Below are 26883 nucleotides of genomic sequence, written 5' to 3' on the forward strand. Positions count from 1 at the left end.
CTTGCCAAGGTGTCAGCAGTACAGACGTCAATCCAGCCTCATTTCACCAGACACTCATTTCACCAGACACTCATTTCACCAGACCAGTGGAGCGCTTGCATTTGGGAGGAATGCAATAGATGTAGGCATTGTAGATCTGTTCATTAAACAGTTTCCTAGTAGACAGCAGTAAGGCTTTTGCCTATTCTAATCTTTATGTTGAGAGGCGCCTTTACCTAAAGGCGGCACACTGATCAGCAAAGGTCATGATACACTACCGCTACGTTTTAATTTTTGAGTTTGATGACTCAGTATTTTGGGATTTCCAGCCCTTTGAATTATGGATTCTAATCTAAATAATACGACAAGTTATAGCAGGGGGTCAGTGAGCTTTTGCTATAAAAAGCCTGACAGTATTTTAGGTTTTGTGGCCCCTACAGTCAGTCGTGGTCACAACTCCACTGTGCTGCTGCTGTTGGAAGCGAGGTGCAGACATAGCATAAGTGAGTGGGCATTCCGTGTGTCAATAAAACTTTACTTACAAACACAAGAAGTGGGCATAGCATGCCAACTCCTGACTTGCAGAATTCTGATTGTTTGACATACGAGTTTCTTGAAAGACTGGCCTCAGATGGAACCTGCTGAGGCCACGGATAGGAAGCCAAGCCCGCAACTAGTGCAATCTTATTTTGAACCACTCGCTCTTCACCCTTAACAACAGACACACCATTCCTGCCTTGTAACTTAACAACACTAGCCAGGAGGTCCATTTGCGAACAATTTCCACTGTTTGTGGCTAGAACTTAGGAAACAGTGAAAAGACTAGAAGGGACTCAGAACTTCCCCAGTCTAGTTCAGAGACTATCAACAGTCCAAACAGTCACATTTTATGTTTTTTGTTTTGTTTTGTTTGGGTTTTATATATTTCATGTTTTTCGTTTTGTTTTGTGATATGGTTTCTCTGTGTAAAACAATCCTGACTATCCTGAAACTCGCTTTGTAGAGTAAGCTGGCTTTGAACTCACAGAGATCGAACTACCATTGCCTCCTGAGTGCTGGGATTAAAGGCATGCATCACCACCACCTGACTTCATGTCTTTTTCTGTCTTTTTGTATGTCCGTTTTTTTTAAAATTATCCTGCTGCAGTTTAAAACTCTGAAGATTGTACACAACAAATAGATCTGCTTTGCCTAGAAAGACAAAGATGTGGTCACATTTTGCCCTTGAGAAAACAATCAGCTGATGCTGAATCATTACTGCTTCATTTAGACGTGTGGGATCCAACTGGACAATTTGCAGACCTTGAACAGGACTAACCAATTTATTCCATACATGAAGACTATATAAAGTTCTGAAGAAGTTTTGCCCACTCACATTTGAAACCAGAAGTCTCATGTAGGGACAACGGTGAGCACTGAGGCTTGCTCTAAGAGCTCTGAGGTTCAAGGATATGGCCTGCACTTGTAGGTGCTCTGAATGGGAAACACCATTGCTGGTCATTTGCCTTTGCCCCACTTCCTTCCACTTCCTTCACTTGGCCAGAAATTCTTAGTGGCTGTCATCTTCTACGGAATACTAGCTAGGAACACAAAGCCCATCATTCCTCAGGCTGCTGACCACACCCACGGCCTAAAATATTTGTGCCCTGGGTACATTATGAAGTGATGCACATTCCCGCCTCCACAGATGCTCTCCTACCCAGCTGGGTTATGAATCAACAAGCTTTTGTCAATGGCCTTTTCTCCCCACACAGGCAGTTAAGAAACAACAATCTCTAAAGGACAGTGATGTGGGAGGAGAGATTACTGAGAACAGTTACTGAGGACAAAGCTCCTTGTGGCAGGAGCTCAACAGGGGATCTGAACTCTTCCTAAAACATTAGGTGGCCCATGGCCAGAGTCTTCAATAGATTGTTTTTTAAAAGGTGCAGGGTCTGTCTAGAACAACATACTTTTACATAAAATGTTCCTATCAAGTGTAGTGACATTGATTTGTAAAACTCTTGGGCATGTTGAATTTAAACAGACATGAATACAGGGGACCCAGCTTTACTATGTCTCAGATCCACAAATTACCTATCTATAACTCTCCAAGGAGCTGTTTCATCACATTTCTATCTTACAGATGCCAGCAACAAAACTGTGGTCTCGGTAAGTGATTAGGCATATGAATGCCATGAAGAATGGACTAGTACAAGGGAACCATTTTCAGGAGATCTTCCTCCACTACGGTGGTAGCAACACAGAACCAAGGTGGTCTTGAAGACATAAAGAGCAAGTGACATCTGAACTGGAAGCGGTGCTTTGAATAGCTCAGGAGGACAACAGTCAGAGGTTCTGATTTATAGAAACAAGAGAACTCAGCCAAAGAACAGGTCGTCAAGCATGTAGAACACTGGTGACAGAGCCAAGACAAGAGGACTTTAAAATCTATTTCTTTTCTGCCTTGGAACAGCGCCTTCCTATTTCTATAAGGGAAAATGCTGCCAGGCACTAGTATAAAGTATAAAATTTCCTTTAAAAAAACTCCCTGAACCTGTATCTGCATAAATTGAGGTGTCATAGCCAAGTTTGCAAACTCACCAATCTCTAAGACTCCCATCTATTGTACAAAAGTCTACTGAGCTCTCTGTAGCTTCCTGGAAGCACAAAGGACACACTAGGCAGTGAACTGTGGCCAAAGGGGCTCCCTTTTTGTCCCTTAGCCCTCAACTTCCACACTGAAGTTGTTCTTTATTAATGGGATCTAGGAAACGGGCTTGACTAAAAAGAAAATGGAAAACTAAAATTCACAGAAGGAAGCAACTGGCCTTATTTACTTGGAACCCAACAAAAATCTTGGCCTGGAGCCCTTTTACAATAGGCCTGAACTTTTTCGGAGTCTAAGTCAACATATAGACTTAAGTGAAGGATCAGAAAAGCCTTGATACAACTGTTAACTGCTTTGCTACCAATATGCAGAATCTATTATCCACAGTCAATAATCCAGGTGTAGTAATGTGGTTCCGGGTAAGCATTTTGAAAAAATAAGTCACCCCAAAAGGAAAAGATGCAAATACTTCTACTCTAACCCTAACAGAGGGTTTCTAAGCACCAGGTCCTCATGGATCAAGCGCCGGGTGATGAAGAAATGTTAGCCTTTCCAAGAAGGCGGTGTGTATAAAAGGAATCACCATCCTACACATGATGGCTTACGACCTAACACCCCGGAAAGCTTTTCTGGATACGGTCACCAGCGTTGCTTAGCCCCTTATTGTCATGCTTTTCCACTGAAGTCTCTCAGCGTTCTACTCATGTGCAGTGGAGTGAGCACCTTATGAATGCACTTTCTACCGGATCAACTGTAAGGTTTCAAACATACATGAAAATACTCAAATGCACAGAACAGAACACAAACTTTCAGAGACGGACTGAAACATGGAGAAGGTAAGAGTACCAGAGAATGATCTATTCTATGGACTTTTGAGTTGATAGAGACCTGTAGTCTTGCTGGGCATGGTGGCGCATGCATTTATGGTATGTGCATTTAATCTCTGCACTTGGGAGGCAAAGTCAGTTAGATCTGTGTGACTTCAAGGCTAACCTGGTCTACAAAGCAAGATCCAGGACAGCTAGGGCTCTTACACAGAGAAACCCTGTCTTTTAATGCCTCACCCTCCTCACCCCTACAAAAAAAAAAAAAACAAAATGAAAACCAAAAAATTGCAGTCTTTCTGGACAAAGAAACTGAGCACACTACAGAGTCAACAACTGTAGTTGTTGGAAGTGAGAGGGAAATCTCAGAAGAAAGGAACTAAAGCAAAAGAGGTAGTACCTTAAATTCTGTGCATAATTTCTGCGGTTTGTTTGTTTGTTTTTAACTAAGCCCTGAAATATATGCAGGACAAACGCCGGCAAAGATAAAAGAACTAAAATAAAATTTGAGCTGCTACCCAAGACAGTTTATAAGCAGCGCTCAATGAAGTTTAAAACTATGTTCCTGCAAGCAGCAGCAGCAGCAGCAGCAGTAACTGGAGCATCAGCATCAACAGCACTCTTCAGAGGAATATAACAGAGCCTACAACATGAAGCAGTTATGAAGCCAGACATTCTGGTACGTATCTGCAGTCCTAGCACTTGGTAGATTAAGGTAAGGTTGGGGGCTTGAGGCCCACCTAGGCAATACAGTGAGATCTTGTCTCAAAAAACCTAAGTAGTAAGTAATAAAAACATCTTTCCAATGCTCAGGACCTTACTACTTACTCAGTGTGAAGTATTCTACCATTGGGCTAAATCCCCTTCCTACCCCCTCCCCCAGGAAAAGGATTCTTAAAGTAATTATTTAACTATCTTTAGTAAAGGAAAATATGCTTTTGGTGAACAAAGAAGAAATCCCAACAGAGAGGATGAATTAAAAAGAAACCGAACTAGAACTCAAAGATAAAATGCACAGAATTATGTCTTTGCCTTCATATGAGAATCCCTTATTTCCTCTACAAGTTATTCTTTTTCTTTCAGCTCTGGAACTAGGTCAGTTTTGGTTCCACAGCAGTACAGATCAGACCCACAGTTCCCAATGTTCTGATGACAAGTCAGATGGGAGCTGAAGCATGACTCACTCACAGCCTGTCTCTGCTCAGCTGGAGATCCCACTTCACCTGATTTGTATTTGTGCCTAAACTAAATGAAAATTTGCTGAACACTATGGTTAAAAGTTGTGCTCTTTCAGAAGGGTGCACTTTGAGAGGTAGTTAAGACTTAGAGATATTTAGTGGAAAGATTTCATTTCCTGAGGTTATAGAGGTCAGATGCTTAATACCAGGCTTATGACTGGCTCCTACATGAACCAAATATTTCATCTGGGAGGCAAGCTGGGTGTGGTGTGCACATCTGTAGTCCCAGCATTACAGAGGCAGAGGCAGGAGGATCCCTATGAGTTTGAGGTCAGCCAGGCTACACAGAGACCCTGTCTTTTCAGAACACATGTTATGAAATGCTCCCGTAGAAGGGGCTTCATACAGATAGAGGTGTTTCCTGTGAAAGCAGGGGCGTCTCACGCTTCTGCAGTAATTCCAACATGGGTTCCTAGAAGGAAACTTAGAACGGGTGAGTCCAGGTTTATTCTGGATCCCATTTCGGCCCCCTCTGTTTTGGTCACAAGATTCTCTACCATGAGGTACATACTTCAGAAACAATCAGCTTCCAACCCCTCAGATTCCTTGTGTCCTCAAAAGCAGGACATGACAGGAAGGGCGTGTACCTGGATGAAACAACAGGATCCAATTCATAAAAAGTGACAATTGCCACCGTAAGAGAGATTACCACACACACCTGCTATGGATTAGTTTCCCTGGGAGCAAGCGAATGACTATTTCATTCAATTATGACAAATCAATAATATCCCAAGTAAGAGAATAAACACCTCCTCCAAGCACGCTCTTGGCAACTTATAATATGCACCCACTCCAGCCACTTACCTATTGGAGGGACCCATGCTTCTCTTAGTTAAAGTAAGATTACTCCACCAGAAAAGGAAAAAAGTAGGACAAGAGTAAAAATAATATCTTAAGAGCTATAATTCCATTTCCCCCATAGTTCTACAAAGCCTACAATACATCATCCAGTGATACAGAATTCCAGAAACTTTACAAAATTCCTTTTTAAAATTTATTTTTTGTTATCAAAGAGAATGTCCAGAAATATTGAGTACTAAAGAATTTTTGTTCATGGTATCGTTTTACAAAACTTCCTAATGGACAGTGAATATTTCATTTTACTTTATTGGTGTATTCCTTCATTTATTAATGATGAGGTGGACGAACTGAACTGATGAAATTACTTAAAAAAAATCCAGACAACCATATAAAGGAAAAACATCCATTCTCATTCTGAATCTGTTGACTGGAGTGAACTCAGTGGCCACACCACTACCACTGGCTCAGAACCAACTTCCCCACAGAAGGGAGCTGCTCGCATCTTCTCAGTAAGCCACAGAGGTCTCTCAGGTATAGGCACCATGTTTGAAGTCTCACACAAAATGTCTGTGTCACTTAAATTACACAACGTGGCAGTGTTTATTTCATGGGGACATAATATTTAAAGGGGCAAAGTAGAAAAGAATCCATTTGTATGTCATGTGTGAGTACGTTATTGGACTGTGCATGGGCTTAGGGCACGGCAACCCTTCATAAAGTAGGCGCTCCACCAGTGCAGCATCTGAGGGCCCCACTTGCTCTTGGTGCCGAGCATGCCTGTCAATGAACATGGTTAGTCTGGGTCGTCTTCTGCTGGCTGAGATGGTCTGAACTGAGTTCTGTTGTTCCTCTCTCACACTCCATCTCTATTTTTCAGCTTCAGGATATGTGGGGTACTTGACTGTTTCTATCTTCTCTCGGACTTTGTAGGAAGGGTACAGGCCTGTTTTCCCCAGTTTTCTGTTGACACCTTTAGAATAACCATCCCAATGGTTTCCAGCCACACCGATGATATCTCCAGGTTCCATGGGGATTTCCGCGTCAGTTCGAGGTTGGTGAGGATAAACCGCAATCTGGTTGTGGGCATTTTGACCTCCAAAATAGTAGATGTCATCTAACGAATGGAAGTTTGCAGAAGCATCAGGATGCAGCGTTTGCATGATTTCATAAGCAACCCGACAGACCTTGGGAAAGAGGGAAAATGAGGTGTTAGTACACAGTGCAAATACCCTGCCGCACATCAGTCTCTAGCCAAAGACAGGCTCTAGGGCAAAGAGGGCTAAGAACAGTCCATTGCTGTCAGCTGATGACGGGTACTTACTCTTTATGCCTACCCACATGCGCACACACACAAACAGATGTGCATGCACACATACAAGTTTTAGAATTAAAGCAGCAGGAGCTATAATTATATTGTACAAGGTAATTTAAAAATATGAATTAATTCATTTTTAATAAACATTATTAAGAGCTACAAGGTCTGCCAAGCTGGAAATTCGTGACACAAAAATAAGTGCGATCAAGTTTTTATCTAGAGAATTTAAGGTTTGGGACTAGCACCTCAAATAACACAAATATTGTTGCTCTCATCCTTTCACCCATTCTTTTTTTTTAAAAGTTAAATTAATTTTTATTTTTATTAATGTATATGTTCATATGTCTCTCTGTGTGCATGTGTATTCATGTGCAAGTCTTGTGGAAGCCAGAAGGTTGTCAGATCCCCCTGGAGCTTAGTTATAGGAAGTTGTGAGCGGCCCCACGTGGGACTGGACTCTGATCACTCTAAACAGCTGAACCACCTCTCCAGCTCCCTTTGACTCTTAACCACAGTGTTTTCTCAGAACTCTCCTCAGTAGAGATTTATGTATTTACTGATGAGCAATGAGCAAGTGGGTTTAAACATATCAGCTATTTATTCCTAAAGAACTCTAAAGTGTGCTCCATACGTAACAGCATGTTTAGATTGATACAAGCTGGAGTAATAATCTTTAAGGAAGATGAATTTGCCCAACTCGTGTTGCTTTAAGATTACTTAAAAGATTCTTCTGTTAAAGAATGTTCTTGCTATCAGGTAAAATGGCATACTCTGAACTTCACTTCTGGGATTTACTATGTTTGATGACAAAAGCTAAGCTCCCGTCACAGAAGGGCAGCACTCAGGCAATCGACAGAGTCACTAGAAAGTAAAATGGGCTTTAGATCCCTTCCTGAGTCAGGTGATGACAGCAGAGAACCATCATGTTGCCTACAACATTTTTCTTTTTTACATTCTGACTGAGGTCTCAATTCAGGTCAAATTTCTCTATATCTCTACTTTGGTTATCTTGGTTAATAAATTTTCACTGTCCTTATGCCAACATTTTGCATCTACTTAAAAATGAAACCACTATTAATAGCTGTTAATCTGCTAATGGCACTTTCAAATGACTCAGCAGATGTTTATAAACTGAGACATTCGTGGAGATCAAAAACTGAATGAAGATGTTCTTTTTTTTTCTTTCTCAGTTATGCTGGGCAGTGAGCCCAGGGTTTTGTACACAGACAAGCATTATAACCTGAGCAATACTTTATTCTAAGACACTCATCTTCTAACATTTAAAACACAAAACAAACAAACAAACAGCAAAAACAAGAAAAGACTAGGTTAACCCTCACCTCAACTTCCTGGAAAATTTGAATTTCAGAAACTTGAGCACAAAGGCTAGATATAATTGGTAAATCAAACTAAAGAGAGAAAACTTTCTATTTTTTTCGGGAATTAAAATACAAAGTGATTAAGAGAAACTGACTTAAGTCTTAGTGCTATAGCTTCAAGTACTGACAGAAAGAATCAAGACAATAATTTTTGTTTGTTTTTAAGATAAGGGCTCCTCTAGCTCAGGATGGCCTCAAACTCTTATATAGCTAAGGATGACCTTGGACTCTTAGTCTTCCTACCTCTATTTCTAATAATGGGATATTAGCATGCGCCACCAGAAACTAAGTTTATCTTGGGACTGCCATGGTATAGATTGGATCAATGGTAAAAAAAAAAAAAAAACTATTTTAAAACAAGAATAAAAGCAATTTGGAACATTTAAACTACAAATTCAAAGACGCAGAGAAAGGAAAATTAAATTGAACTCTGGAAAGAAACAAATATCACCAATGACAGACCAAATACAAAATGGTGGTCTCATAAGATTATATCCTCAAATTCCTGTGGCAATCTTAGTTCATAGTATGTCACATTCTGACAATCACAAAAATGCCTAATGACACCTTTCTCAGAATGTATCCTCATTGAGACACATAACAGTAATTAAAATAATGAAGCTCTATTAATGACAATCTAAATAACATGGAAGAAGCTAATGTTTGCTGAGCTTTTGTTGTCAAATATTGATGTGAGACATTACTTGACATAATCCTCCTAGTATCCCATAAGATTCTATCATTCATCTGACAGATGCCAAAGGGAACTAAAAACAAAACATCTGCCCCTGTTACACTACTAGTAAGTGCTAGATTTAAGTTTGAACCCAGGCAACCTGCATAGATTTGTAACTGCCATACATATTTTCTCTTACAAATCTTATGCTCCATATTCGTTCTGTCACATCAGAAAGACACAACCTAAGAGTTAAGTCATCCTTGAGAAACCTGAGTTTTCTCTTCTGGGTCCTTCCTTCTACCCTTCAGCCTTTCTTAGCCTGAAATGCAAGGCTGTATTACTCTCAGGATGACCACAAGTCTACCACAGCAGTCACCCACAAACGACTCAACCTCTTCAGTTTTTAATGCATTGCTCTCATTAAGAACACTGCCCTGTGTTCCACAAGGTCTTGCTTTTTGAGAAAATTTTAATAATTAGTTTATGTTTTGTTATTATTTGTTAGCCTTTGTTGAGTACATCTGTATTTTCCTAAACCAAAGGAATAAATAATGATAAATTTCAGTTGGGACAATACAAAAGAGATTTCTGGACAAATGTGGATTTGGGTACCTCCAATCACCCTAGTGCTGTAGGTGTGGTATTTTATCTTATAATAATGGTGATAATAGCAGCAGTTGACCTTAATGAGTACTGATTGCATTCCAGGCTGTAGCTGGAGGTTTTCTGTCCCGCCCACCAGTTCCTGATTAACCACTCTGAAACTTAATATATAATTGTTTGGCCAATGGCTTAGGCTTCTTATTGGCAAGCTCTTACTATAAATTAGCCCATTTCTATTAGTTTATATTTTACCATGAGCCTTGTGACTTGCTGGTGATATCTGAACCTCTTTTGGATATCTCCTCCATTCTGCCTACTCTATCTGTGTTTGGACTTCCTGTCAACTTTCCTCTGCTAAGCCACTGGTCAAAACAGCTTTATTCACCAACCAATAAAGGCAGCACATATACAGAAGGACTTCCCACATCACCAGGCACAGTCTCAGTGCAAGCCCTCCCTACAAACTCCTTTCACTGCCACACAAAACCTCCAAGTACTGTTTCTACTCATTTTACAGATGAAGAAACTAAGTCACAGGGAGATTTTGTGACTTTACTCTAAAAAATCCAAAAATTAGATAGTAAATACTACAGCAACAATTAGAATTCGCTCTGGTTTGAGAGTATGTGCTCTCAAGCACATATGAATCTGCTTCTGCATAAGCAATTGGAACAGTAGATAGCATACAGTAGGTGTTCAGTGATTATCTGCTGAGTAAGTGGTACTCCAGTGATGGATGCTCGAGTCCATATACAACATTCTAAATAAATAATGGTTGTTTATCTCAATCCTGGGGGCAATTTACTGCTAAGAGCTAGAAGGATCATTATAGTATTGATGTCTGCATTCAACTACATTCGACTTCCTGGACTTTACAAACTCAAATCCTGTGTTAGGCAGTGAAGGCTTGCAGTTGATGGCAATATTCAAGGTTGGTACTCTGAACGTGCATGACAGAGAGGGTTATTCTTACAAACATAACATGGCTGTATACAGTTTATTTTATTTCATTGTGTGCCAACACTTTATTACTTTCTAGCGTATTATTAAGCATACAGTGATGACTAACAGCAAAAACTCCTGCTAAACGATATAATACAGGTATAACGGTTTAAAAAATATTTAAAAGGTAAATATCTATTAGTCTGACTATAACCCTTAGAAATAAATATCCAGCTGAGTATATGGGCTTCCGAGCTTTCTCACAGCAGATAGGACCTTGTTTTTGCCAAATCAGACAGTCAGGCAGAGGCTTTCCTAGTATGAGAATCTGAAAGCCATTCTCAGGTCAGTGGGTGAGGTGGGCAATCTGCACACCTTTCCTTTAGATTGGTTTGTTTTTCTATATCATGAGAGAATGAAACCAGTTTTTGTTACACTGTGTGAATGTCCAAATGAATACAATAAGTGGCACAGTACAGCATCCAGCACCAAAGGTGAGCGGTACACAGGCAGACTCAGGACAGACTTCTTGTCCTCCATGCTGGGAAGCAGAAACAGGGCTCCCAACTTTTATCCTGTGTTTTCTCTTTGCCACTCTCAGAAGGTATTCACCACTGCTTCATGGACTACACCTCAATGGAAATTCCTACCCAAAGTGAATGTTATTCTTAATTTTGTCCTTTGGGATTTCTAAAATCTGATTCAAAGTATATAATGTCACCAGTCCTGTTCTGTGGGTTTGGAATTAAAGAAAGAATGAGACTGTTTTAACAACTGCTATAAAGGGAGGTGTCACAGGGAAAAAGTCAAATTACTAAGCAATGCTGCTCATTAAACAAAGTAAACATCAACAGCATTAAGGTATCTTTTATTTTTAAGATTCACTAAGTTTATTTTACAAATCATAAAAGATTTCTTACAAAAGAGCATTATATTTTATGTGTCTGGGTGCTTGCCTAAATGTATGTCTGTGCATCATGTGTGTGCTTGGTGCCAATGGAGGCCAGAAGAGGGCACTGGATCCCTTGAACTGTAGTTGCAGATATTTGTGATCCACTTTGTGGGTGCTGGGAATGGAATTTGGATCCTCTGGAAGAACAGCAGGTGCTCTTAACTGCTGAGCCATCTCTCCAGTCCCAATGTTTAGGTCTTTAAGCATCTACAATTGCTTTGGAAACCAGACTCCAGAGTAGTAAAAGCTGATTCTACAACTGGAAATCAAAATTTTCAGAAAGCCTTTTTGATATTTCATTTATCTTCCAATGAGCTGCCAACTACTTCCATTTCTTCAACAATATTTTGTTTGCTTCAGTAAGATGCTTTTAGCAAATAAGAATATAAATGATCACGCAGATGGTTTGTGCACGGCGTTTCCACTAACACATAATAGAATGACTAACTTATGTCTGAAATGTCAACTTGACATAAACCTAGACATACCTGGGAAAAAGGAATGTTTTTTTATTGATTGATTTTATTGAGCTTTGTATTTTTCTCTGCTCCCCTCCCATCCTCTCCTGTCCCTGTCATCGCTCTCCCATGGTCCCCTACAGTGACTGTGTGGGCCCTAAGCATTTTCCACAACCACAGCAGAAATAATGAATGGAGTTGTTGAGTTACACGTTTCAAGTGCCTTTGAAAATGTAAGATCATATAGCTTGAAGTGTAGCATGTGGGAAACAGCTGCCTGCCAACCAATAATGAAAATTCTCTAGAATAGGCATGTGAATGTTCACATGCATAGCATACATATTAGCAGCTAGTGTGTTTAATACATTGCTGAGTATATCGTTATTTCACATTGGTGTAGGAGGTCTGATGGAGGAAGGTCATTGGCTAATAAAGGAACTGCCTTGGCCCATTTTATTGGTTAGAAGATAGGTGGGAGGAGTAAACAGAACAGAACACTGGGAGGAAGAGGAAGTGAGCTCAGACTCAACAGCTCTCCTCTGGGGGGCAGACGCCTCAGAGAGGGATGCCATGTTCCGCTCTCCTGGGCAGACGCATGCAATGAAGCAAGCTGCCAGGTTAGATATGCTGAACCTTTCCCGGTAAGACCGGTGCTCACAGATTATTAGAGATGGGTTGATCGGGATGTGAGAATTAGCCTGTAAGGGCTAGAGCTAAAGGGCCAAGCAGTGTTTAAATGAATACAGTTTGTGTGTTGTTATTTCGGGGCATAAGCTAGCTGAGCAGGCGGCCGGGGTGCTGGGAACGCAGCCCCGCCGCCCCTATTACTACAGAGGTCCTTCTGTATTTGCGTTGCTTTCATTGGTTGAATAAAGAAACTGCCTTGGCCTTTTGATAGGGCAGCCCTTAGGTGGGCGGAGAAGACAGAACAGAATTCTGGGAGGAAGAAAGCAGAGACAGGCAGACACCATGATTCTCCTGCCCAAGACTGACGCTGATTAGACTCATGCCAGTAAGCCACAGTCAAGTGGCAATACACAGATTTATTGGAAATGGGTTAAATCAAGATGTGAGAGTTGGCCAAAAAGAGGTTAGATATAATGGGCCAGGCAGTAATTTAATTAATACAATTTCTGTGTGGCTATTTTGGGTGTAAGCTAGCTGGGCGGGACGGAACAAAAGGGCCCACGCTCCTCACCACATCACATGAAGCAAGTCTTTAGTTATCATAAAACTATGCACTAGACCACATCATTATTACTGTTTTTAAAAGTAAAAGAAAAAACACAAAACACAAATAGTTAACTTAACTGATCTGTTCAAGGCCAAACAGCTAAATGGTCAGAGTTGGTCTACATAATCTATCTGCAAAGCCTGTGTTTCCTCATTCCTCTTCTCTGTGAAATTCATTGAATGGTATTCTGAACTGTGAATGACTTTTTCTTTTGTTCTTTTTGCGATGGTAAGACATTTCTAGAGCACTTTTCATGCAATTCCAGTTTTAGCTTATGACAAGGAAACTCGTACAACTTTATTAAGCTGCACTAATTATTTCTTTATCAAAAAATATTTGTACAAAAATTCCTATGGTATAAGTGAGAGTAGAACTTATGTGTAACTGAATGTGGAATTAATCCACATTCTTAAATGCTACAGTTGTCAGCCATCAAATAAGATGAGTTAATAGAAGCGATCGCCTTGGACAAACTGCCACTCACTACAGACAATTACACTGTGTTTCATGAACACTTCTATTCTGAACCCTAACACAAAATACTGCAGTTATTCCGGTCTACTTTGTTAGAAAATATTGTTTGAGATTTGCTTTGGTATAAATGGTCAAAAATTACTCTGGGTAAGCTGGTGGTGGTGGTGCACACCTTTAATCCCAACACTTGGGAGGCAGAGACAGGTGGATTTCTGTGAGTTTGAGGCCAGCCTGGTCTACAGCATGAGTTCCAGGACAGGCTCCAAAGCTACAGAGAAACCCTGTCTTGAAAAACCAAAAAGAAAGAAAGAAACAAAGAAAAAAAAAAGAAAGAAAGAAAGAAAAAAAGAAAGAAAGAGACAGACAGACAGACTGACTGGAGGACAGACTTCAGGCAGGCAGTGGCCCCAGGAAGAGTTTCTCCTTGTTAAAAAGTTAATTTTGTATTCCATTTATGAGTGCATGCATGCACTCCCTGAGACTGAAGTCTGAGCTCAGGTCATCAGGCATGCCAGCATGTACATTTACCTACTGGGTTATCTTCTTTGTCAAAATGACTCTTTTTAATTTTTTCCATTTATTTTTGAGATTATAATATAATCTCAAATATATAATTACAACATAATTACATTGTTTCTCCCTTCCTTTTCCTCCTCCTAGTTCTCCCCCACACCCCTCTCCTTGCTCTCTTTCAAATTCATGGCCTCTTTCTTCGTTAATTTTTATCACATGCATTTACGTATATATGTACAATCATATATGTTCCTAAGTATAACCTGCTTAGACTGTATTATCAGGTAGCTAGGTTCTCAGAAATACGAGTGGGGTCAAGTAGACACACACCTTATCTATGGGCAAGGAAAAGGTGCTTTTTTGCAGACAGAATTCCCAGTTAAACACTGCCATTAGATGCCTCTATGGGAATTTGAAGGCTAAGGAGATTTTTTTGTTGAGATCAAGATTCCTGCTGTGAGACTCCTGTTTTGTGCAGCTGTTTCACACAGTGAGTTGTATTCTTATTTCACTATAAAGAACTATAGCCTTTGCACTGAAGAGCACCTTCCAAAGGTCTTATCAACATCCTACTTTAAGGTACTGACTGTCATACTGTAAAAAATATGATCCATTTCTTTATTCTTTCCCATGGAAACTGTGCTTTCTCTTATATATTTTCTCTTTACCATGAGGTTCTCAGCATCATGCACACTTATTTCACACCAATTTATAATTTTTTTGTAACTGTCCTCTAGTTGTATTTTGATTCTGAATGAGAGCAAGACTCATATGTCCAACTCACAATAAATACTGCAGTCCCAGTATTCCATGGGGCACAGAAGACTGAATAGATACCACATAAATACACACACACACACACACACACACACACACACCAAACCTGGAGCAGATATGCAACAACCAGACTCAAGGAGTTATTGCAATAGTGTAGTAATTAAAATTTTTAAAACTGAAAATTTTAAACTTAAGCTCCTTGCTTTACAGAAATGTAATCAGATTTGTGAAAGACTTGCATTTACTATCTTTATTATAACACAAGGGAGGCAAAAGGCTAGGAACTTAAGTCTCATCGCATCATTGCACTGAAATGTAGAAATGGATGGATTTTGGTCACATACTAGCAGTTTGCAGAATCAGGAAGGTATAAACTTAAGCACGTGCTGTTTTTGTTAGATGCTATGAACAACCTTATTAACTGGCTTCAGTGGAGATGTATTCAGTCATTGCTGTAAGTAACTAAATATTCAATGCACTCAAGCAGTTTTCTGTGGGATCTCTTCATTCTTTCACAAAAGATAGCACTACTGAGTATAAAGGCATACCAGAGTCATGCTAACACTAAAAACACAAACACTATTTTCCTGCTCAGCACACAGTGGGTGCTTACCATTAAAACATACTACCACTTACCTGGGATGAAAAAGTACACACAAGGAAGTCCGCCTGGGAAAGAAAGTGTATATCCAGGATCACACCCCGAAGTGAATTTTCTGTATATCGGTTGTGAAGTCCAGCTGACCAAGAAATAGAGTTATCACTAATAAATTCGTAATTGGAGTACCTGAAAAAAGGAAGAGATTTATGCATAACTAAACTTACAGTATTCTACAGGAAGGAGACTGCTTCATTATCAAAAGTTCCCTCCTTAACAACGAGAACTTGATAACACTTAATAGTGAAGTCGAAGCATCTCTCAAGTCAACAGTGGAAAATAATATCTTGCACATTAAATGTTACTGAAGCCAGGAGTGGTGGTGATATTCTGTAGTCAAAATATTCAGCTGGCTGAAACAGGAGGACTGTTGAGTTCAAGGCTGGCCTGGACTACACAGCAGAACCGTGTTTTAAAAAATATTATGGATCTAATCTACATAGAAAGTAGAAAAAGACAAGATTTCCTGAGTAAATTGGGAGCATGGGGACTGTGGGAGAGTAGAAGTAGAGGGGAGAGGAAGGGAGGGGAGCAAGAAAAAAATGTATAGCTCAATAAAATCAATGAAAAAGAATATTATGAGTATATTATCTTTTTAAAAAAATACTTATTTATTTATTAAGTATACCGCATTCTGTCTGCGTGTATGCCTGCAGGCCAGAAGAGGGCACCAGATCTCACAGATGGTTGTGAGCCACCATGTGGTTGCTGGGAATTGAACTCAGGACCTTTGGAAGAGCAGGCAGTGCTCTTAACCTCTGAGCCATCTCTCAGCCCCTGGGTATATTATCTTAGACAACACATACTTCATTACTACCTTTAGCAATTCATGACAGAATAAAATTGAAGACTTCTTATTCTCTTTGTAATGAGAACCCTTCTAAGAATTTAGCCAAGCTTTTTCCACATTGAAATGAAGCTGTTTAAGAAATACATCATGACAGACTTTCATTTAAAGTTTTAATCTATAATTTGAGTAAACTTGTAAATGTCTTCTTCATTAATTAATTTATAAGTTAATAATGTAAATAAATTTAAAAGTGGATATTTAAAACATTTGTGACAACTAACATTCTTCAATTCCCATCCTTTGTGAAGATGTCCTCTTAGCCATGATAGTAACTGAAAAGCCATTCTATCGGATTTATGAAAGCAAGCTCCTTGTGCATGCCTGCCAAGGAATATGTTGGTAGTCTTACTTAAGATATGTGCTTAAAAATATCACCAGGCAGTGGTGACACACACCTTTAATCCCAGCACTCAGGAGGCAGAGGCAGGTGGATCTCTGTGAGCTCGAGACCATATTGGTCTACAAGAACTAGTTCCAGAACAGTCTCCAAAGCTACAAAGAAACCCTGTTTTGAAAACAAAATGAAACAACAACAACAACAAAAGATTAAACATTTGTTTTCTTGTAAAAAAATGTTTTCAAAATTTGTTTTCTTGTAAAAGTCTACCACCTGCTTACATAATTTTTCTCTAAATTAGAGATCACTGTCTTGGTGTATTAATAGGTCTTAGGCTGATATTGAAACCTTGGGCACTGAGCTGAAAAGGGAACATGCTGGTTAGATTTATGTCAACCTGTCACAAACTAGAGTCATCCAGAGGAGGGAACCTCATTTGAGAAAATGCCTCTATTAGACTGGACTGTAGGCAAGCCGGTAGGACATCTTCTTAATTAGTGATTGATTGGAAAGGGTCGAGTCCATTGTGGGTAGTGCATCCCTAGGTTGGTGGTCCTGGGTTCCATAAGAAAGCAGGCTGAGAAAGCTATGGGGAACAAGCCAGTAGGCAACACCCATCCAATGGCTTCTGCATCCATTCCTATCCTCCAAGTAATGCCAAGTGACACCAGATTCACGCAGAGCTACATGGACAATGCTCATCTTGACGCCCTTTTCAGATAAACAACCTAGAAAATGGTTTCTCTTCCTATGGTGTGAAGTCCACAAATCACTGAAACTTAAATTTTCATCTACCCTTCTTAAAGCAGAGAGTTCTTACACTATTACCCTGAACACGATATATCGGTTGCAGAATAAATGAATGCTTTTGGTCTCTTATAAAGAACAGCAGAAGTTTTATGATTTGCTTAGTTATCACAAGAGGTCTAAAGAAAGTCAGTTTAAAATAAAAATGTTTAAATAAAATAATGAAGAGAAATGGCAGTTAAATTTCTGATTAATATATTAGAAATGACTTGAGAAATTAAAATGAATGGATTTCCAAAGAGAAAAAACATACATAAAGTGTTACCAGTGAATTTACAATAAAACAGAGAAAACCGCTGTCTAGACCACTACAAGGAGGAGGTTAAAGGTGCTGAGTACAAAGAAGAAATCCAAGTTTTAAAATGCCCACAATAATGGAGATACTTCCAACTGTACCTGGTTGCTCAGCATAAAAATGTCATGTGTAGGACTGGATCAATGTTTTAAAATGTTTATATCCTTTTATCTAAATAGTTCATAGTCTGGAAACCCAGACTGAGGAAATAATGTAGTTATTTTAGACATACTTTGTGTCATTATTTATAAGAGTAAAACACTGAAAATAACCTAACTATCCAGTATTAGGAAAATTCTTGCTCAAGTCAATGGCAGAATCACACAGTGGGTATACCGTCATTAAATGCGGTGTTTACACATCACCATTGGACACGAGAAGACTGAAATAAGGTTGGGGAATGATGTTCTAAGCAAACAAAGACCAACACAAAGCAGCAGCACCTATACTTCTATCACCTAAGACTGCAAGAGAAACAGCTCAACATAAAATGATGTTGATTCTCAAGAGGTTTTAACAATTGTAAAGCTGGTCACAGTGTTATGTTCATATAACGCCTGCACCAGAGAGGCTGAGGCAGAAACAATGTGAATTTGAGGCTTGTCTGGGCTACATAGAAAATTTTTGTCTCAACAAAAGCAAACCAAATAATTATTAAAGATTATAAATTTATAAGTAATTTAGATAAATGAAATACACAAAGCATCAAAGATCAAAGGGAGACATAGTAACAATACAATAATATCTGGAAATTTCATACTCCTCATTCAACATTGGAAAGTTTCAGACAGAAAAATCAATTTAAAAAAAAGAAAGACTTAGAGGGTTGGAGAGACAAGTCAGCTATGAAAAGCATTGGCAGTTCATTTGGAGAACCTGAGTTCAGTTTCCACACTCACACTGAGTGACTCCAGCTACAGGAAATCAAACATATGTTGTACGTACACACACACACACACACACACACACACACTACACACACATCACCACATGAAGAATCTTAAACAACACAGAACAAAACAAACAAACAACAACATCAAACATGAACTTAAACTATGCTTCATACCAAATTGACCTAATATGTTTACAGTGTCTTCTGTTCAAAAGCAACAGAATATATGTTCTTCTCAAACGTATACAAGGCATTCTTCTGAGGAAAGCATATGATGGCTATAAAGTAAAAGAAGCTTTTACTGCTTATAATGTTCTTTAACTTGAAATGAAGAATTTCATCCACGAGGTCTAATCACTGGCTTCCCAAGAACTGCAGCGGCCAGGGCTGAGGTAGTTTACAGTAGAGGGTTTAAAATCACACAATCACTGGCAGTCAAAGAGTAAGAAGTAACAAAGTTGTCCATCTAAGATTGCTTTCTAAGGTACTGAAGGCTGAGGATGAAACTGGAAGATAAAGTCTTTATAAAAGCTCCCAATAGTTAGGATATTAGAGCAGTTGGGAGGCTGAGGCAGCGGGATCGTAAGTTTAAAGTCAGTGAAAGCTACCTGGTGAGTTCAAAGTGAATCTGGACAATACAATGAGACTATTTTTTAAAAGAAAAAAAATCTCTCAAATAACTTATTTGCATATTTAGCTTGTTCTTTATCAAACATCCTAAATGAGCTTTTCCTAACATTAGGTTCTTAGAAATTAATAGAGAGAAGAAAATGTTTGAACATTGTATATGGTATTTAAATGTTGTTGCTCTTTGAAATGAACAATCAGCAATGAATGATTTTTTAACTCCTATAAGATACAAGTTAAGGCACAAAACACTTAGAACACAAAGGCAGATAAAAGATAATACATGGCTCCTTGTCTCAGAGAATAGCCATCTGTAGAGAGTCTATACATATGACAAATAATCACACCATAAAGAAAAGTCATGGAGGAGTCATGTACCAGACACAGAGAATCACAGACAAGTCTCTTTTCACCTGCAGAATGAGTCTCTGAAACTTCCAGGTAAAAGAAGCCCTCTGCTTATACAGCTGAGTGCAAAACCACAGAGTGGAAGCTTCTGTACATAGACTCGTGGGTGTTACTGTGTTTGCCTCATTCCTAGGTAAATACTTCATGGGGATCATTCTGAAAATATTTAGGGTTTTCTTTTTAGAACAAATGTGACATTTTCTTCACCTCCCTGATGTTGAGCTGGGAAGGGCAAAATGTTAAAATCAGTGAATAAATAAATAGTAAGGTCTACTAGGTGTGAATACTATGCACCAGTGAGAAGAGTACTCAGGAACTTTTCCTTTCTGCCGTTTTTTCAAAGACAATGAAGGGGAGCTCCTTGGTGGCCATGAAATGATAAGCAATTGGAAGCACCTCTTTAGGGGTTAAGATAGAGTCTACAAAGGTAGCACTCACATTCCTGCATTTGGTCACAGCACTGTGTGGACTGCTAGGTCCTGTCATGTAAGGAGACATAAGATGTGGTCCTAACCTTAGAACCAGATTGTAAACTGACTCCTGCTTTCAGATTTTGTAAGTAAGAAGCATTATCATCTCGGGATAATGCCCATTCATCCTCTTACTGTGCTCCTGATTCCCTTGTGGGTATTGACAGTGCTAACGTGAACGCAGCAGATGAATGCTTGTGTTTAATAGAGCTTAGACTCCACTTAGGGATGACGAGATGGGATTAGGGACACAAGCAGTAAACAAAGAATAAGTACATATATCACATAACAAGATGAGCCATAGCCCAAAGCAGGGCAAGTAAATAAGGTTAGGAATTGCAAATTTAGATCTCAAATCCTCACTGATAAAACGATTCTGAGTGGAGATCTAGGGAAGTAAAGATTAAAATAGACAGATGCTTATCACAGTTATTATTTGTTGAGCATTTGCTATATGTGAGGTACTCTTGTAAGCAGTCTATGTGTTAATTCTTACGAAATTATGTAAAGGAAGAATGACTGTTACTCCCTGTTTTGGGTAGGGTTTCCATTGCTGTAATGAAAACCCTGACCAAAGCAACTTGGAGAAAAAGCTTTGGTTCAGTTTACACTTCCACATCACTGTACAACACCAAAGGAAGTCAAGGAAGGAACCTAAACAGAGAACTCTCATGAAAGGAATCTCAAATGTCTGAAAGACACTTAAGGAATGTTCAACATCCTTAGCCATCAGGGAAATGCAAATCAAAACAACTCTGAGATTCCATCTTACACCTGTAAGAATGGCCAAGATCAAAAACATTGATGACAACTTATGCTGGAGAGGATGTGGGATAAGGGAAACACTCCTCCCTTGCTGGTGGGAGTGCAGACTGGTACAGCAGCTTTGGAAATTAGTATGGTGATTTCTCAGAAAATTAGGAATCAATTTAACCTCAGGAACCAGCAATACCAATCTTGGGCATATACCTAAGAGATGTTCAATTATAATACCATAAGAACATTTGCTCAACTATGTTCATAGCAGTATTATTCGTAATAGTCAGAAGAAACTGGTCACAACCTAGATGCCCCTTGACTGAAGAATGGATAAGGAAAATGTTTACATAATGGAGTACTACTCAGTGGTAAAAAATAATGACATCTTGAAATTTGTGGGCAAATGGATGGATCTAGAAAACATCATATTGAGTGAGGTAACCCAGACCCAGAAAGACAAATATAACGTATACTTACTCATAAGTGGCTTTTAGATATAAAGCAAAGAATAAGCAGCCAACAGTCCACAATCTCAGAAAACCTAGACAACCAAGAAAACTAACTCTAAGAGAGACATACATGGATCTGCATAGGAAGGAGAAAAAGACAAGATCTTCTGAGTAAATTGGGAGCATGGGGAGCAGGAGGGAGGGTGAAAGGGGAGAGGGGAGGAAGGAGAGTGGGGGGAAATGTAGTAGTTCAATTAAAAACAATAAATAAAATAAAATTTTAAAATGTTTATAAGAGAACGCAGTGTAAACTGGAAACTACACACTCCTGTGATGACACTGGGAAAAAGCTCCATGAAACTGGTGTGGGCAATGATGTCTTAGACAAGGCTCTAAAACCACAGGCAACAAAAACAGCAAGTAGGGTTCTCAAACCAAAATGCTTCTGCAAAGCAAACAACACACAGTAGAGGCAGCCCAACAACTGGGAAAACATTTCCACGCCATGTACCTGATAAGGGGTTAATTTAGAAACTATATATGGAAAAGAATATGAAAAGTGTTTAACATCTTTGAGCTCCAGGAAAATGCAAATTAAAACCATAATGAGATGTTACCCCACACCCTTCAGAATGCCTGTTAACAAAAAGACAGGGGCAACAGTGTCACTCCAGCTGTGGTACAAAGGACTCCTTGTATACTGTGGGGAGGGCGTGAACAAGTACAACCTTAATGGATAAAGCTCTCTCAAAATTAAAAAAATTACCATATAATTCAGCAATCCCATCACAGTGCATATATACAAAATAACTGAAATCAGTAAATAAATCTCTTTATTCTCATGCTCATTTCAGGAGCCAAGGTGCTTTCATGTCAGTAACCAAGATACGGAAGCACCTTAGATGCCCAGAGTGGACAAATAAAGAGAAATCTCTCTTTCCCTCCCTCCTTTTCTCTCTCTCTCACACATACACCATATATATGCATATATACACACATATATACATGTATATACATATACATAACTATATATCTCCTTTAAAAGGAAATTGTCATTTTGACCAGATAGGAAAAAATTCAAGGGCATTACACTAATAAAGACAAATATTATATACCTTCAATCTTAAGTTGAATCCAGAACATTGGTTTTATGGAAACAAAGGATATAAAGGTGGCCACTGAAATTAAGTCTGAGGGGCAGGGGAGAAAGGGGAAGGATGGGAAAGGCAGAGCTGGTGACCAAAGTTTCAGATGCAGGACTAAGTGTTAAGCATCTATGCACCTCAGGATAACCCAGTTAATAACAATGTATACTTCAAAATTGCCAGAGCAGGTCTTTAATGGTTCTATCACACACACACACACACACACACACACACACACACACACACACACACACACACGCTGGTGAGGTAATGGGTGTTTGTTTGACTCTTCCTATAACGTATACATTGTATACATAGTTCTAAGCATTACATGGCTCCCCACAAGCATAGAGTTGTTAGTTATGAATAAATAAGGGAGACTTTTAAGGGACCTAAAAAGATGGATCTAATGCTAAACATTAAGTTAAAAAAGTTTAAATTATACGAATTCCTAACTATTAAAAAATAAAATAAAAACCAAACAATTGAAAAAAAAAACACAAAGAAATGGTGGTGGTGTACTTCTTTAATCCCAGCACTCGGGAGGTAGAGGCACCCAGCCTGGCTTACATAGTGAGTTCCAGGATAGCTAGAACTACACAAACCATCTCAAAAAAAGTTTTTAAAAAGTGCTAAGACTAGGCTATTAATCAGTTGGTAGAGTGCTTGCTTGGCATGGAAAAAGCCCTGGATTTGATCCCTAGCAACACAGAAACTGGATGAGATGGCACAGGCTTGCAATTCTAGTACTCAGTAGATAGAAACAAAAACCAAGAAAGTCAAGGTCATCCTCAGTTACATATGGAGCTTGAGGCCAGCTCGGGACACACGAGATTCCATCTCAAAAAATAAAACAAAAAATGTGATTATGCAAATTTCTGGGAGGAAAATACCATTATTTAAAAGATAGCTAATACTAGTAATGGGATTGTGGGTAGTATTTTTCCTTTGTTTTTTGTATGTATGAACTTCCGTATTTTTTAATGGACATGAATTATTTTGCCAATCAAGGGAAGAAGTAAATGATACATTCAAGAATAAGTCAAAGAAGTGACAAGATTAATATCCTTTCTTCAACCAAGTTACAAATTGAGTCTAGTGCTTTAAAATGGGTGAGCATGGTTAACTATTACTGCTTGCTTCTCTGGTATATCTAAATTTTAAATTAAACAATGAACACTTTAAGGTCTTGTGCTCAATAATCACTTAATGTATCGTTCTTATAATAACTTAGTCTCACATTTGGCTGATGAGTTTCCTGGCTATGTGCACTCAATGACTTACAGAAACAGCTCTATTTTAGGCCTTACTCTAAATGCTTCTTTTTCCCACTCCCAACTAACAGAAAAAAGAAATAAAGCAGTATATTAAATAGGAAAACGATTAACTGCTAACAAAATGTTTACAAATTGTTTAGGTAAACAATTCAGCATTTACTGGGCCTATACCTCAGTTAGGAATTGCATCAAAAGTGTACATGATGTGTTGAAGAGGAGAGAAGTGCATAAGTATTCAGCCATACACCAACAACATGCAGACGAGGGATACAACCCACTCAAAGCTTAGGGGTGATTTCTGGAGATGGTATCTGAGCAAAGCTAATACTACATTTTTCTCCCTTCCTCTACTTTCATATATACTTAAACTATCTTTTATTTATCTTATCGACCCAGATCTTCTGAGTAGAAATTTCCAATGTGACTCAAGGCTTTGTCTATGTGCTTCTTAATACTCTGCTAATCCTACAGGAGTACTACTAGCACCATATTCTAATAAATAGGAATATTCCATTCCTAGAATAGGAGTTACTTAACAATATAGGTATCATGGCTGGACAGTGACTACCCATAGGCTAAGGAAAGGAACTTCAGAGTGAAATCGACCTCACTAGCACCTTGATTTGGAATGCCCCAGCCTTCAGAACTGAGACATAAACTTCTGTCACTTAAGCCCCAGTCTATGAAATGTTGTTTACGGCAACTCTAGTACGTTAAAACAAATTTTGGTACTAACAAGTGTGGTAATGTGTTTAATCATGACTGCTGATGATGCTACACAAATCAGAAGTGTAGCCCATTTTAGATTTCTTATTACACTATATCAGATATGGCTAATAAGGTATGACTTGATTATATTAATATTTGCACATATAGTCTTTGAATTTTGGACCCCATTAGTTAACAACAACAAGAACCACAAGTTTTCAGAATTAAGGATTCTCTTTAACAAAAAGATAATTCCACTGCAGAAGCACTAGTTGTTCTAACTTACTTTGTCTTTGCCTCCTTTAACAAAGAAGGGTCATCAGTGGCCAGATATACTCTTTTTTTATCCACTTGCATTCTGCGTGCGAGAAGTTGAAAATGTTCTTCAACGTGTACCATATATTCCTCGATGGGATGGAAGGCTGCTTCTGTTCCCACTTTGTCAGTGCGTCTGACATGGACTCTGGGGAGAAGTGGAGAGTGCGCTGATAATGTACTGCTAACTCAATCAGTACCCCCAGTCATGGTGGCACTGGGGGCATAGTAAACCGATTTTTCATTTATTCTCAACTTAAAAATATAAAATCATTTCAAAACATTTCACAAATACTTTAATGTAGTTGCATGTTATATAGTACAGGGCAATATGAAAGTTAGGTCAAGTTTTGAGAAACACTTTCTTACAGAAAAAGTAATTGGCATATCCAAAGAATATATGGGAACCTGGCATTAACAGATTTAAGTTTTGAGTTATTTGAGACCAAAATCATAACAGGATTCATAGCTTAAAGATACTCCTTGTAACATCCTGATGCCAAGGTTTATTAATTAATTTTCTCTTTTATTTTACCCTGTAGAGCTACTACCACTTCAATTCATAGCATTTAAAGTCATCTAAGAAAACAGAAACCCATGTGAACTTTTCCTACAGTTTAAGACAGGCAAGCCTTTTAAAGATATTGACTATTTTATGTCCATGAAGCCATTACAGACTTTTTGTTACATTTTTTTCTCTATCAAATGTAAACAGAAACATCTCATTTTTTTGTACTGAGGAAAAGTCACAATGTTATAAAGCAAGGGCCACAGACTTACACTGTCTACAATGGCTAGGACACTGACTTCCCAGCATTCTCCTGCATCTTAGTGTTGCCAAAGACAAGGTTGTGTCTTGAATCTGGAGTGAGGGCTGTAGTACACTGGGTAAGTGCCATCTTCATGCTAATGTTTCCTTTGCATCCAAGACTATATAGTTCAGATGTGAATTTGAGCACAGTGATATCTATCCAGTAATATTTTCTTTCCTACATTCTTCTTAATCACTGCTTCTCTCAGGAAATTGGACTTGTTTCGTGTGCTCTATACAAATGAAGTGGGGCAGGGAGAATTTGCCACACTGAATTTCAATGAAGTTTCAGGAGATGAACACTATTTAATATTCTGATTTCACTATGTACTTTCTTTAGCTCTAACATTTAGAATAGGAGTCAGTAACTACTCTACATATAAAGCATATAAAGATTAGGAGAGGAAGAAAGATGTGGATGAGGAAATACGAAAATAAAACAAAAAAGCTTCATAAAAATTGAGTGGAATAAACAAAGGAAGAAGGGCATTTGAGACAGAAGGTACATGCACATTTGCTCTGCTGCCGAGTGAACAAGGGGAGAACAGGCTCTTAAGTGTCAGAACCTTCGTTCTTTGGTGGGACTAGAACTATCAAAGTCTATAAAAATTTACAGTGAAAAGTAAACATATACACTGTTGTATTACTATTCAAGAGGGAAAAACAGATTCTTACCCAATCACTGGATGTTTGAAGCCAAGTTTCTTGGTGGCTTCTTCTATTTCCTTTTCCAGCCAAGGTTGTGGACGAATCAAGTATTTGACAAACTGGGAGACCCACCACACTGCAGGATCACCATGGACTCTTAGGAGTCGATCTGCAAGGTCTTCTGGTACAGCCAGGGGTAAATAAGGAGGACGAGGATGGAGACTGTCTACAATGGGGAGCTCGACCACTTGAACATTTCTGTCCTTCACTTCACCTAACAGGACATCAAAACACATTGTCACTACATCACACTCTGCATACCCCTATCATGCAATAGAACTCAGAGTACTTGTACCTTGAGGGCAACTCTAAGGAAGTTTATGGTCTTTCACTTTACACAGAAAGTCAAGAAATCTGCCTAAGGTACCAGAGCAAAATATGAGAGAGCTGAACATGTCTCTCAAGTCCATTGCCTTTCTATTGTGCTGTCCCATTATCAGTTTATATTTCAAGTTAGGATGGTAACCAGCATCCATGGTATGTTACAGCCATATGGCTGACAGATACAATCAGCTACCAAGTTCATGGTTTTGTTTGTTTTGTTATTACAGCTTTGGAATTATACAGTAAGTACCTCCAACTTCTAGTTTGCATTTCTTTTGTAACAGA

The 26883-nt window shown here is 38.8% G+C and overlaps 1 protein-coding gene across 4 annotated transcripts in view; it reads right to left on the reverse strand.

Moving 5' to 3' along the window:
• Window positions 1-5611: 5611 nt before the first annotated feature.
• The window catches only part of Fut8 (fucosyltransferase 8), a 210528-nt gene continuing 189256 nt past the window's right edge, over window positions 5612-26883 (reverse strand). For all 4 annotated transcript variants that reach the window (XM_041658252.1, XM_041658251.1, XM_041658250.1 and 1 more), the window contains 4 exons: window positions 26242-26488; window positions 24727-24903; window positions 15395-15545; window positions 5612-6616 (listed from right to left, as the gene is read on the reverse strand). In XM_041658252.1, the coding sequence (XP_041514186.1) occupies window positions 6299-6616; window positions 15395-15545; window positions 24727-24903; window positions 26242-26488 (893 nt within the window). In that variant the 3' untranslated portion in view covers window positions 5612-6298. The remainder of the gene's footprint in view (window positions 6617-15394; window positions 15546-24726; window positions 24904-26241; window positions 26489-26883) is intronic.

Source organism: Microtus oregoni, unplaced genomic scaffold, assembly GCF_018167655.1.
Source record: "Microtus oregoni isolate MIOR12 unplaced genomic scaffold, Mior012 000009F_ref0000495, whole genome shotgun sequence".
Taxonomy (NCBI): domain Eukaryota; kingdom Metazoa; phylum Chordata; class Mammalia; order Rodentia; family Cricetidae; genus Microtus; species Microtus oregoni.